Source organism: Pocillopora verrucosa, chromosome 2 (assembly GCF_036669915.1).
Source record: "Pocillopora verrucosa isolate sample1 chromosome 2, ASM3666991v2, whole genome shotgun sequence".
Lineage (NCBI taxonomy): Eukaryota > Metazoa > Cnidaria > Anthozoa > Scleractinia > Pocilloporidae > Pocillopora > Pocillopora verrucosa.
Genome location: NC_089313.1, coordinates 4,578,371 through 4,591,584, shown reverse-complemented (window position 1 = coordinate 4,591,584; position 13,214 = coordinate 4,578,371). Strand labels below are relative to the sequence as shown.

General features: G+C 39.4%; 1 protein-coding gene and 1 long non-coding RNA gene across 2 annotated transcripts in view; one reads left to right on the top strand and one right to left on the bottom strand.

The window, feature by feature from the left end:
- LOC136279007 (tetratricopeptide repeat protein 28-like) overlaps positions 1–2,115 on the bottom strand; it is a 3,990-nt gene extending 1,875 nt beyond the window's left edge. Inside the window, exon 1 of the mRNA XM_066162341.1 lies at positions 1–2,115. This exon is cut by the window's left edge and continues 1,875 nt beyond it. Within this exon, the coding sequence (XP_066018438.1) occupies positions 1–2,085 (2,085 nt within the window). The 5' untranslated portion in view covers positions 2,086–2,115.
- A 5,165-nt stretch (positions 2,116–7,280) lies between these two features.
- On the top strand, positions 7,281–9,862 carry LOC136279268 (uncharacterized). Its single transcript, XR_010716786.1, has 3 exons — positions 7,281–7,364; positions 8,420–8,509; positions 9,715–9,862. It is a non-coding gene; the product is annotated as an uncharacterized lncRNA (long non-coding RNA).
- The last annotated feature ends 3,352 nt before the right edge of the window (positions 9,863–13,214 follow it).

Here is a 13,214-nt window from a genome sequence, read left to right as displayed (position 1 = left end):
AAGCGACTGATACACAGTACCTAGGTTTCCATAACATGATGCTTCCCCTCGTCTGTCGTCAATTTCAGTTGTGATGACAAGCGCTTTTTGGAGATACTCTTCAGCCTTGTCGTATTGGCCAAGCGACTGAAACACAGTACCTAGGTTTCCATAACATGATGCTTCCCCTCCTCTGTCGCCAATTTCAGTTATGATGACAAGCGCTTTTTGGAGATACTCTTCAGCCTTGTCGTATTGGCCAAGCGACTGAAACACAGTACCTAGGTTTCCGTAGTCAGCTGCCTCCCCTTCTCTGTCGCCAATTTCAGTTGTGATGACAAGCGCTTTTTGGAGATACTCTTCAGCCTTGTCGTATTGGCTTAGCGACTTAAACACAGTACCTAGGTTTCCATAACATGATGCTTCCCCTCCTCTGTCGCCAATTTCAGTTCTGACGACGAGCGCTTTTTGGAGATACTCTTCAGCCTTGTCGTATTGGCCAAGCGACTTAAACACAGTACCTAGGTTTCCGTAGTCAGCTGCCTCCCCTTCTCTGTCGCCAATTTCAGTTCTGATGACAAGCGCTTTTTGGAGATACTCTTCAGCCTTGTCGTATTGGCCAAGCGACTGAAACACAGAACCTAGGTTTCCGTAGTCAGCTGCCTCCCCTTCTCTGTCGCCAATTTCAGTTTTGATGACAAGCGCTTTTTGGAGATACTCTTCAGCCTTGTCGTATTGGCCAAGCGACTGAAACACAATACCTAGGTTTCCGTAGTCAGCTGCCTCCCCTTCTCTGTCGCCAATTTCAGTTGTGATGACAAGCGCTTTTTGGAGATACTCTTCAGCCTTGTCGTATTGGCCAAGCGACTGAAACACAGTACCTAGGTTTCCATAACATGATGCTTCCCCTCGTCTGTCGCCAATTTCAGTTCTGATGACAAGCGCTTTTTGGAGATACTCTTCGGCCTTGTCGTATTGGCCAAGCGACTTAAACACAGTACCTAGGTTTCCGTAGTCAGCTGCCTCCCCTTCTCTGTCGCCAATTTCAGTTCTGATGACAAGCGCTTTTTGGAGATACTCTTCAGCCTTGTCGTATTGGCCAAGCGACTTAAACACAGTACCTAGGTTTCCGTAGTCAGCTGCCTCCCCTTCTCTGTCGCCAATTTCAGTTCTGATGACAAGCGCTTTTTGGAGATACTCTTCAGCCTTGTCGTATTGGCCAAGCGACTTAAACACAGTACCTAGGTTTCCATAACATGATGCTTCCCCTCGTCTGTCGCCAATTTCAGTTATGATGACAAGCGCTTTTTGGAGATACTCTTCAGCCTTGTCGTATTGGCCAAGCGACTGAAACACAGTACCTAGGTTTCCGTAGTCAGCTGCCTCCCCTTCTCTGTCGCCAATTTCAGTTATGATGACAAGCGCTTTTTGGAGATACTCTTCAGCCTTGTCGTATTGGCCAAGCGACTGATACACAGTACCTAGGTTTCCATAACATGATGCTTCCCCTCGTCTGTCGCCAATTTCAGTTGTGATGACAAGCGCTTTTTGGAGATACTCTTCAGCCTTGTCGTATTGGCCAAGCGACTTAAACACAGTACCTAGGTTTCCGTAGTCAGCTGCCTCCCCTTCTCTGTCGCCAATTTCAGTTCTGATGACAAGCGCTTTTTGGAGATACTCTTCAGCCTTGTCGTATTGGCCAACGGACAGAAACACAGTACCAAGGTTTCCATAACATGATGCTTCCCCTCGTCTGTCGCCAATTTCAGTTGTGATGGCAAGGGCTCTCTCAAAATATTCCTTAGCTTTTAGGCTTACGCCAAGTTTATAAAGCATAATTCCATACCCTATGTATAAGTCAAACAGTTTCCTCCCGTATCTTTCTGCACTTATGTAGTCAGAGATATGACGATAAGCGCTGAAAAGAACGGTATAGATGTCGCTGTAAAATTGTAGCAGTGCTGAATCAAATTGGTCTTTGCTGTTTTGATCGGTGCCATTTAGCAAAATCAAACATTCGCTGCATATCTCAATGGCTTTCTGAATGCGATCTGAGTTGAGCAAGAACAGGGCAACAAATAAGGCGAGGCTCATGAAAGGTGTCATGGCTTCTGCTGTTAGGTTTCCATTGCAATCCTCAACTGTTATCAGGGAAACATTATTTTTAGTAACACAATACTAAAAGGTCTATAATCTTCATTAATAACGAGTCACTTCAAACAGGAACACACATGTTAAGTTATAAAAACGGGCTGGGTCGATTACACCCGGAAGCTATTTGTAACAAGCTGAAAGTGTTAGAATTCACAATATCCACTTAAAAACAAAAAAAACAAAACAAAAAAGTGAAGAAGTCGGTTGGTCACCTTTCATTTTCCTCAAGTGGGATTTTTGCAGAACATTACATGACTTTAAAGTCATTGGACAAAGATAAAAAAAACTGACAGACTTTATCTTAACTTTTGCAATGAGAACTTTCCACATGCATAGTTTCTATAAACAACGGGGTAAGTTTTTGAAGAAACTTTGGTGGGGTATTAAAAAAATATTTGGTTTTACCAACTGAGTTGACAATGTAAATTGGCCATGATAATGAATTTCAGCCGTCGTTTACTTCCGTTTGAAAAATGTCATTAACCAAGTTCACTCTGCATTTGTCATGGAAGAAGCAAGTCCCATACATGAAATTTCAATTCCAATATTGGAACTGACAGTCAGTGTTATCTGCGTAAGGCTCTCCAGAATTATTCGAGAAGAATTGGAAATGACAGCAGACCAAGTTTACTACTGAACTGACTCAGCTTCCGTGTTGAAGTACATCAACCTTGTTAACTCGCAGGTAAGCGAACCGTAGAAACTAGACTTAACTCACTGGGTCACTGTCGTAAATAGTAGCGGAGCTCGCAGAGCGTAGCCCCAAAATTATGCAAAATAGTAGTAGCCCATCAAGCCGAAAAAATTTGGATGTACGACCGTTCGACCGTACGACCGTACAAGGTGCTTCTTTTAACATGCGTGGTCAACTGTACCGCGGGCACGCCAACGCCACGGCTTTGTCCAGTAGTTCAGTGGTCAGTGCACTGGGCTGCGAGTTGGGCGACCCGGGTTCTAGTCCTGACCGGGGCAAGGCGTTGTGCCCTTGAGACGTGCGGGGGAAAAAAAAAATACGAGCTCCGCTTTTAGGCTTGGCTAAATCTATATATTATACTTTGACCTAGGTTTTTTGGTTCCTTCATCTCGTCACGTGATGTAAAAGAAACATTTTGCCCTTAGGTTGAATCATATTCCTACCGATTTCTGTCTTTCATCTTTTTGTGAGTGAACGTTAAAAGCCAAAAATCTATTATGTACATCCTCGATGTTGGAGCAGTCTGAAGATTAGTGAAAAGTCTTACAAACTTCAAAGAGAACTTAAAGATTATCCGCAAATGGCCTTAAAGGAATGACAAAGGAATTAATTGTAGTTTTAAAACAGTTACAATTGGAATATAATAAATCAATGTTAAGAAAGCTCATACAGGTTATAAACAAATAGATACCAAATGATAATCGCATAAAAAAAAATAAATTACTAAGAGTTTTGGTTTTAATATTCAGTTTTTTCTACCTTTGTTCACATTTCACTCAGGTGATAGACAGTTGTGCCTGACTTAAACTACATTCATATTTGAAAATCAAAAAGTTTCATTGTTACTAAGAATTTGTCACAGGATTTGTGATCGAACTAGAACTTCTGGTCTTTCTAATCGTATGAGGAAACTAAAAAAATTTCTCTTCCCAGTGTCTCAACTTTCTAGATAATTAGGAAACCGGAAACAGAAAGAAATGGGAAAAGAGATTCCCTTCTTAATTGATAATGAAGCTCATTGATTCAATCAATGAAGAAGATTGAAGAATAAGAGGCTTGGTTATATCATGTATTGTGAGGTAAGGAAGCTACCTTTTCTCAAAGGAAACAAACTGCTGCCATGTGTCATAGCCTGACTCGCTGATTTATTTTTGAGGCATTAATCGCTTTGATTAAAAACAAAAAAAAAAGACAAGAATAAAATACAAACTCAGCTAATGAAAAATCGATGGAAATCAAAAGAAATCAGAAAGGAATCAGAAAGGAATAGTCTACAATATAAGTTCTAGTTTCCCCATTCTTAGTTTATTGATTTTGTTAAACCGGCTGTCAAAACGTATGTGCAATGCAGACCATTAGGATCACTCTATTTTATTCCTTATTCATGAATACAAGAATGATTAATGAGAAAATTGCTCTAGTTTTCTCGAGAACTATTCGACAGTTTAAATAATGTACCGTCCAAAATGTTTGTACTGGAAATTCCCTCGCTCGATTTTATTGAAACACCGTTCTTTTGGTTCATTACCGAGATGATCACACAATTGTCCAGATGATGCCCTACCGTTGATTGCATTTACCTTTCCAAGGTGATGTCACTAAACTTCTGGATAAAAAGAAAAGCCTGCAAGATTTGGCCGAATTACCCTTAATCTATCCCCTTACAGTTATGTTGGTGTTAATGCCTATTTAGTCACCGGAAATTCATTGAAAAGGACAATAAAATTTCTATTAGTTCAGCCAATTCCTTGAGCACGCAGATCGTCAAGTGATGTTCATTATGTTATTTCATAATTTTTCTTCCTGTGACAACTCGTTCTCCATAATATTCAGTAGAGTAGTTTGGTGGTTATTAGCATGTCGTCAATTTGAGCGTTCACTTATCTCACGGACGGGTGGAGATTGTATGCTTGGCTTGTAAGGGTCATAACTTTTAAGGGACTGAACAAGGGGGGAACTGGTAAGTCTACTGTGATAAGGGAAGTCATCAACAATTTTCGAGCGGCTGGAAAAGGTTTCTGTGGTATGTTCCAGTGGTATAGCATGCACGATCCTGGTGCCGCTTCTATCGTGCATTCCTATTATGGATCAGGAATTGCAGACCTATCACGGGGACAGCTGTCTGCTTGGCTGATTGGGACGCTCGATTAATGCGAGGTGTCACTGTGGGGATGGGAATAACAGCGATGGCAAAGTAAGCTTAAAACGGCAGAAATCGCCAGAAATTGCCAGAAACTAATATGGACACACAAGATGTGTGTACTTTTATTGATTTTACGTGTTAAATGTTGATTTCTCGAAGTATTTCTCGCTACAAATCGACCATATTTCGCTCCCCATTCTATTCTTAATAACGTGTTCAACGCTCATAACTTAACACATAAGTCACACAACCCATAAGTCACACAACCCGTGACGCTATCATGAATTAATCGTTTGCTTTTTCTCGAGACGTGAACTTGGACCACCTCTACTGACACTGATCAGTAAAGGACATTCTGCATTATGAATATATCTTTATATGGGATTGATTTTAGTTTTTGATCACGTGATTGTTGAAACCATCAGTTTCTCAAATTGAACAATGCCTAACAATATCTTAACTACTGAGGTTGAAATATATTGTATAAAAACCTTAACGGTTTGAAGAAAGAAATTTAACGGTGGAAATATAAAGCATCCGTTCAACGGTAAGATACGCTTATACTATGAAGGCAATAACAGTGAATTTGAGAAAGTTTCACTCCTCTGAGAAAATAAACCATGTCTCTTAGTGAGCGCGCAGCCTCACAACTTATCTTCCTGTGCGAGACTCTGGGGCTTAAACGGAAATAAAAGAAACAGATTACGGCTTTAGAAAAATATGTACCGCAGAACCCGCCATTAGTATCCAAAGGTTTAAGTGAGGGGAATTTCGACAATGAAACGCTTGTGTACAAGTAGAAATATGGCATTTCGAATCTAGTGCGATCTCTGAATCGTTCGTTCAACCCTCCTAAACAGATTCAAGTTGATAGCTGATGTAGAGTCATAGCCACTGGAAAACCACCTGATCAAGTACCACGGATTTCCTTCAGCGAGGGACAGTCCACAACATAAATAAAGGTCTGATTTTAGTTTTATGATCATCAATTTCTCAAATTGAACGATACTCAATAACATTAGTTAATGAGGATAAATTAAACGGTATAAAGCTACAGAGATTTGAGAAGACCGCTGAATAACGAATTTATTTCACTGTGGTGGCGATTCAATCGCGCCATCAACCGCTTAAATGAAGGGCTAACGCTCGAAACGAGACATAACTACATATTGCAAAAACAAAGCTCGAAAAAGCAGCTACTGGGCTTTGCCATGAGAGCCTTACCTCTCTACAGTTACTAAATGACTAAGGCTGATAAAAACCAAGTGAATAGGAAAGATTTTCAATCGCACTTACCAAGATGTTGACAATGTGGCTGATGCTTTGAAAATGAAACAACAAAAATAATGAATTACACTCCGCACTTTTCTCAACCTTCCGAACTTCCGCTGTCACAGCGTTTTAGGTATCTAGATCACGTGTGTTTTCGGTTATTCCCCTCCCGCTCTAGGCTACTCGAAATAAAATTGCATATTTTTTGTGCGTTCGCATGTCCGTCTATCGCTTCCCATTAACGTTGAAAATGGTCAGTGGTCATATGATAAAATGCTTATTGACCGAATTTAGTGGGGCCAGTGGAGAAAATATTTGGCTCTGGGTGATGAAGCTTGAGCCTCGCTGCGCTCGGTCCAAAGGTCATGACCCCGAGCCAAATAATTTTCCTTCCGGCCCTACCACTCAGTTGATAAGAACACAGTATTTCGGTTTTGTACGTCCAACTTTTATCACACACGATGTAATTGAACGTGGAAAATGAAAGGCGTTATTCTTTTTTTAATAGGAAATGTCGGGCTTTAGTGTTTACCCCTTTGTAAGGTTTGATTTTCATCACAAGATCGATCCTAAGTTTCTTTTTTAACGCTAAGCTATCTTTACGTGATAATGGACTCATTGTCTTGGTGAACTTTTCATTTTCTAGCGGGTGTGATTTGCATGATCAAAGCCAAAAATACTAAAAAAACATAGTGACTGTATTTTGGCTTGGCACGTCACACTTTTCTAACTAATGATGGATTTGAGCATCCAAAAATGACACATCTTACTTTGTTTATTCGAAAACGCCAGGCTTCAGTGTTCATCCCTTTTAGTTCGTTAGGATTTGCATCACGAGATCGATAAGATTGAGCGTACAACTAAAGCTTCTGTCTTTAAACAGTAAGCTATCTGTGCGTAAAAACTGACCCATTGTACACGTGAACTTTTCATTTTCTTGAGGGTGTGATTTGCATGATCGAAGACAAAAATAGCAACTGAGATAATTGATAAAAAAAAAAAAAAAAAAAAAGAAAACGGACGGAGTGGATCGGTAATTTGCTTGAACATAACCACATCACTGGTCTTACCTTTGAAGGTGTTAATCCAATGACTGAAATATGACAACAAGTAAATGAGGAGGTAGCTTGACTTTCAGTAATGATCAATAGTTATACTTAATAGTCCTTCATATTTATTTTGAGAAATGAAGAGAGGTGGGGGAAATGGACTGGACCACAGTTACGTTGTAGGATCCGCGCATCCGGAAGGGACTTTCCTGAAAACTCCCAATGGCAATAGTACTTTTCAACCTTTTTGTTTCCTCTTTTCCTCAGACAATCGCAAGAAACTTGCAACTAGAGGGCATTAACACCCAGCGATCATTTGAATGATAAAAATTATATATGGCTTAGGTTCTTCCATGTCTTTAAAAAATAACAAACAATTACCAGCTTGACAAGCTTGCTTCCCGTTTAATGTAGTATTGACGTCAACATTACCTGATTTCTCGAAATGCGGAGAAATTTCGTTTTCGGGGTGATGGCTTTTACGGCTAACGGTTAAAAGTTTGGCCATTTTACGAGTAACGGTTAACATCATACCAGGAGTTGTTACCAGAAATGTTTAACAACTCGTTCCATAAATTTTTACCAGAAAAGTGTTTAACTGCTAATTTTTTTGACCGTTTTACGGTTCACGGTTAATCTTATTAAGATTAAGACCGTCTATCAAACACTGTTACTGCCAATTTGTGATTAGGAACAATGAAAACTGTGATTAAAATTATTTAACAAAACTACTGAGAATAGGAACTGATCAATTATCAAATACGATCGAGAAAAAGATCAAAATGGTATGTTTTTTTTTCCTGAAGTGATTCATTATGTACGAGACGTGAACTCGTGATTCTCATATCACGAAGTGTTAGTACAAATTATGAATATATCTCTAACCTTGCAGAAGATGGTGAGAGTTAAACTCCCCAGTTTTCATGCGACTTTCGAAAATTCAAAACGGAATTCGAATACTAATGGCGAATTAATGAGAGGGGGATCTGGAGGGCGAATCAACATTTACTCCGAAGATTTAAGTGTTCCATCTCAAACGAATGAATTTCGGTTTCGTACGTCACACTTTATAACCACTGATGGATTGAACATATGTATAAAATAACTTATTCCATTCTTTTTTCACAGGAAACGTCAGGCTTGTGTCCATCCATTTCGAAAATTAAAATTTCATTACAAGATCGATACCAATAGAACCAAAGCTTCTTTCTTTAAACGGTAAGCTTGCTGTGAGCGATAACCAACTTTTCATGAACTGATATGGAAAACCGATCAGCAGTTTACTCCGCAGTGAATCTATTTCGGTTTTGCACGTCACACTTTTACTACTTCAAATCGATCGTATTTGGTTCCCCATACAATTCTATAGGACGTGTTCATTTCTTGTGAGTGACTACCGAGTCACACAACGCGTGACGCTTTCATGAATTAATCGTTTGCTTTTTCTCTAGATGTGAGCTTGGGCCGCCTCTGCTGACATCAGTAAAGGACATTCTGCATTATAAATATGTCTTGATATAGGATTGATTTTAGTTTTTGATCACGTGATTGTGGAAACCATCAGTTTCTCGAACTAAACGATGCTGAACAATCTTAGTTTTAATGAGGTTGAAATATATTGTATAAAACCTTAACGGTTTTAAGAAAGCCATTTAACGGTAGGGATATGAAGCATCCGATCAACGGAAAAGTACGCCAATATTATGTATGCAGTAACATTGAATTTAAGAAAGTCTTAGTTTCTATCGAGATTAAAACATTTCTCTTCGTGAGCGCGCAGCGTCATGACTTATCTTCTTACTCGAGACTCTGGCTCTTAAACAGAGAAAAAAACGGATTACAGCGTTTAGAAAAATATGTATTGTAGAATTCGCCGCTGAACAAAAAAACAAACAAACAAACAAACAAAGATTTGTGCTCGTATGCCCGTCTATCGCATCCTATTTAGGTCGAAATTTTCAACAGTTAGTGGTCATATGATAAAATGTTTATTGACTGAGTTTTGTTGGGCCGGACGGGAAAATATTAGGCTCTCAGTCACGAAGCAAGGACCTCGCTACGCTCCTACCTCTCAATCAATAAGTACACAGTATTTGGGTTTGTATGTCACACTTTTATCCCTAATGATGTAATTGAACATGAAAAATGAGAAGTGTTATTCTATTTTTCATGGGGAACGACAAGCTTAACTCCCAGAAGTGATTGACATGTAACTTCTCCCTATAATATCCATACATTACCCAACAAACAGGTAACAAGAGTACTCAAACTCATCAGGTAGAAGTTGTTATCTTGATCAAACACCAAATTCTCATAATTAATTTATGAGGAAATGTCTGGCAGCTAGAGGGGAGAATTAACAATCAGATCTTGGGAGTTAAAGGGTTATACAAACACTAAGTATCTGTGATTCTTTGTTGTAGGTGGAGATCTTAAAGAAAAAAGACAACGGATCGGCGTTTAAAACGTAACACGTACGGATCCGAAGGGACGATCGTGGAAAGGAGAAGGACGAGAGACTGCGCACTAAGTTGACGGCGGGGCTTGCTCTGAGCAACTGGATAAGTGTTACAAGTGGACAGTCCATGATTTATGAAGATGGCGATCAAAACAAAATGCAATTTTTATTTCCTTTAGTTCGAATTGTGAAACTTTCTTACCATCAAAGGAAACAAGATTTGTTTTGAACTGCAAAAATACGGAATTGAAGCTCCCATCACAGAATTAATTTTAAACGATAACTGAGGCAGTTTGATGATGATGTAACGACACCCAAGATGTGTAGAGAATATCATACAAGAAAAAGGAAATGGTGCAAATTGGAGAATACACCTTTTAGTCGCTAATCAAATAGCCTGACTGACGCCGGTGTGTTCTAAGGGCGGATAACGCTATGCACTGGATAGATCTCCATCCGACGGATGGTAAAATACTGGATTGCAATTTATCCAGTAGATAGCGTTATCCACCCTCCTAACGACTTGGTTCTGAAATTTTTCTGCAGTTGCAGTTGTCGGAAACTGCTAATTCGCATATCGGTTTTGTTTGTCTACTTCTTTGTTCGTTTCAGCGTAGTTCTATATTTTTTCCTGGATTGAAGGTATTTGTCAGTTCAAACTTTACTCTTTTTCAATTTGCTGGTTCTGAGTTAATGTTATCGTATATTTCAATACAGATAATATAAGGGGCAATCAACTACAGCATGTACTGTCTCTCGTGCAGTTTCTGATATTTCAGTGCAAATTATTTTAACCGATGTGCTGTAGAAAATCTCTTTCGTTTTCCTAAATTTGAAGTAACAAATTTTTTCTTCCTCTCCCTCCTTCGTATTCTTTTTGTATTCACGCGCGGTGTGCGTGATTTCACAAATTGCCCAATCACATCAAAGAACTCTAACCTTGACATTGAAAAAAACGGACGTGGACATTTTTCGCGTACTTTTAGTTTGTTTTAGTTGTTTTTTAGCTTTCGCTCGCGTAAATTAATTACTCCTTTGTTTGGAATTTAAAGAAGTTTCGGAGTTTTTATTTTAGCCAAATGTTGTGGTTCATTTAACAAGGTTAATACATATTTTCTACGGAGTTTGGACTCAAGTCTCTTTTTTCATAAATTTTAATAGTGCGTCCTTAAGTCAGATTTACACCCGGCATTAAATTTTACACCTAGACCTTAGTCCGCAGTCCGCAGTGGTCCGCGGTCCGTAGTCCGGTTCCATCAACCATGTCGAAACGTCAGTCACCACTACCGGCAACAGTCCGTCTCAGGATGATACTATAGGAAAATTCATTACTTGACGAGGGAATTCTGCGTTCAATCATAACCATTACAATTTCCTCAAAGGTGATTGGTGCATCAGCTGCTTTATATGTTACTAATCACTCTGTACAGCTGTAATCAGACAGTTGGCTATAATCGGACAGTTGGCTGTAATCGGATAGTTGAAGCAGCCAATCATACTAAGTCCACTCAGCTAAATCCACCAGTCACAGAATTGACTACAATAACCATAGAAACAACCACTTACCCTGAAAAAAAAATTGGGAAAATTTCCACATTTTTTGCTTTAGACACTGTCCCTACTGGAGATGTTTGTCCTAAGTGTAATTTTTTTCGGAAATTGTAATAGTTATGATTAATTGGTAACAGGACTTAGTGTCGTCTAATTCTGTCTGTAATCATACGAGTGATTGACAAATCAAGCTACCGCTTCGAGTCCACTCAGCTAAATTCACCAATCACAGAATTGATCACAATAACCATAGTAACAACTACTTACCCTGAAAAAAAAACTGGGAAGTTTCTGAACTTTTTGCTTTAAACATTGTCCCTACTGGAGATGTTTGTCCTTGATGTAATTTTTTTTCGGAAATTGTAACGGTCATGATTAATTGGTAATAGGACTTCGTGTCGTCCAATTCTGTCAGCAATCATACGAGTGATTAATAAATCGGACTCCCGCTTCGCGGTCGTCCGATTTTGTGATTTTGTTATTCACAGGTATGATTACAGACAGAATTGGACTCCACTCGGTTCAACGGGGCCCCAGAAAGCCATTTCAAAGTCAAATGTTAGAACTGTCATTGCGTTAGCGAAAAGGAAGCAAGGTCAGTCGTACACAAAGTCACGGGAAACATCAGGACTCTCGGGAAAACAAAACCAACTAGTTTCCCGAGGGACCATCCCTTAAGTGCTTTGTTATATATTTAGACTTTCCCTGAACCAATCAAATGGTAAAAACAAGCAAACAAAGAGAGCAAAACTTCTTTATTCACAATCGTGAGCACGTGCTGAAGATTACGCCATTTTAGTTTAAATGACTGTGAATATATGAAAATCATGTATGTGAACTGCTGATTAAAACGTGAATATGAAAGCGATCTTCGCAGTAATGAACACTACTTGAGCAGTAGTGAAAATAAGGCCTGATTTTTCTGATCATTTTTACTACTACTCAAGTAGTGTTCATTACTGCGAAGATCGCTTTCATATTCGCATTTTTAATTTAGTCATGCACTGATCACGTGCTGTTGTATTCGGCGCGTGGGCAACAACTGCGCAATTGTATCCCGGTCGAGATAGCAGCTGGTCGGAATATATTTTAATTTGATCAGGGGAACGTGACCAAGAATCAACCAATCACTATGCTCGTTTGTTGAGTAAAATTCTAGGTATCTAACAAACTCATATCAAACCATCAACTGGAGTTGTATAATTGAGGAGTCCGTAAGTTCTACTAATTGAGCTGAAGGAATGAAGCTTAGCGTGTACAGTCTAATTATTGTATTGCCACCTTTTTGTGTCATAATTGCCTTCTTTGCCGTTCTTGTTAAATGCTGTAATCTGGATCAGTTCGGATGCTGGATTGCTAAAAACGTATTTTCCGATATTCTGAAAGAAAAGAAGGAGGAAGACGGAACGTTGAGATGGCTTTTTAAAGACATCGATCTTACATTTCAGAAGACAATATTACACCGGGTTTGGTTCACTTTTTCGATGTTGTTTCTAGGGACGCTTAATGGCACGATTCTAATTTTTTGGCAACTCCTTCTGCTCGAGGTGAGCAGCGACTGCGATGTGAACGACTCTTCAAAAGATTGCTTCGAGTACACCATCTGGAATTGGCCGAAGGGAGACCCCATCAACTGTAGCAGCGCTACCATTCAAAACGGAACCACATACGTCCTATGCTACAAAATTGTTTTCAATTTTGAAGTGGCCACAGGTGCAAGCTATGGAGTATTCAAGCTGTCCATGTTGGCTATTAACTTGGGTTCGAACTTACCGATGATGATTGAGAACTGCAAAACTTTGCTAGCAGTGCGACTTATCGCCGTGTTACTGTTTTTTCTTGTCGCATCAGTTCCACTTGTTTTGATGGTAACCCCTTTCGGTGGTGTCTTTTTGTCGAATCACTCTGCTGTTA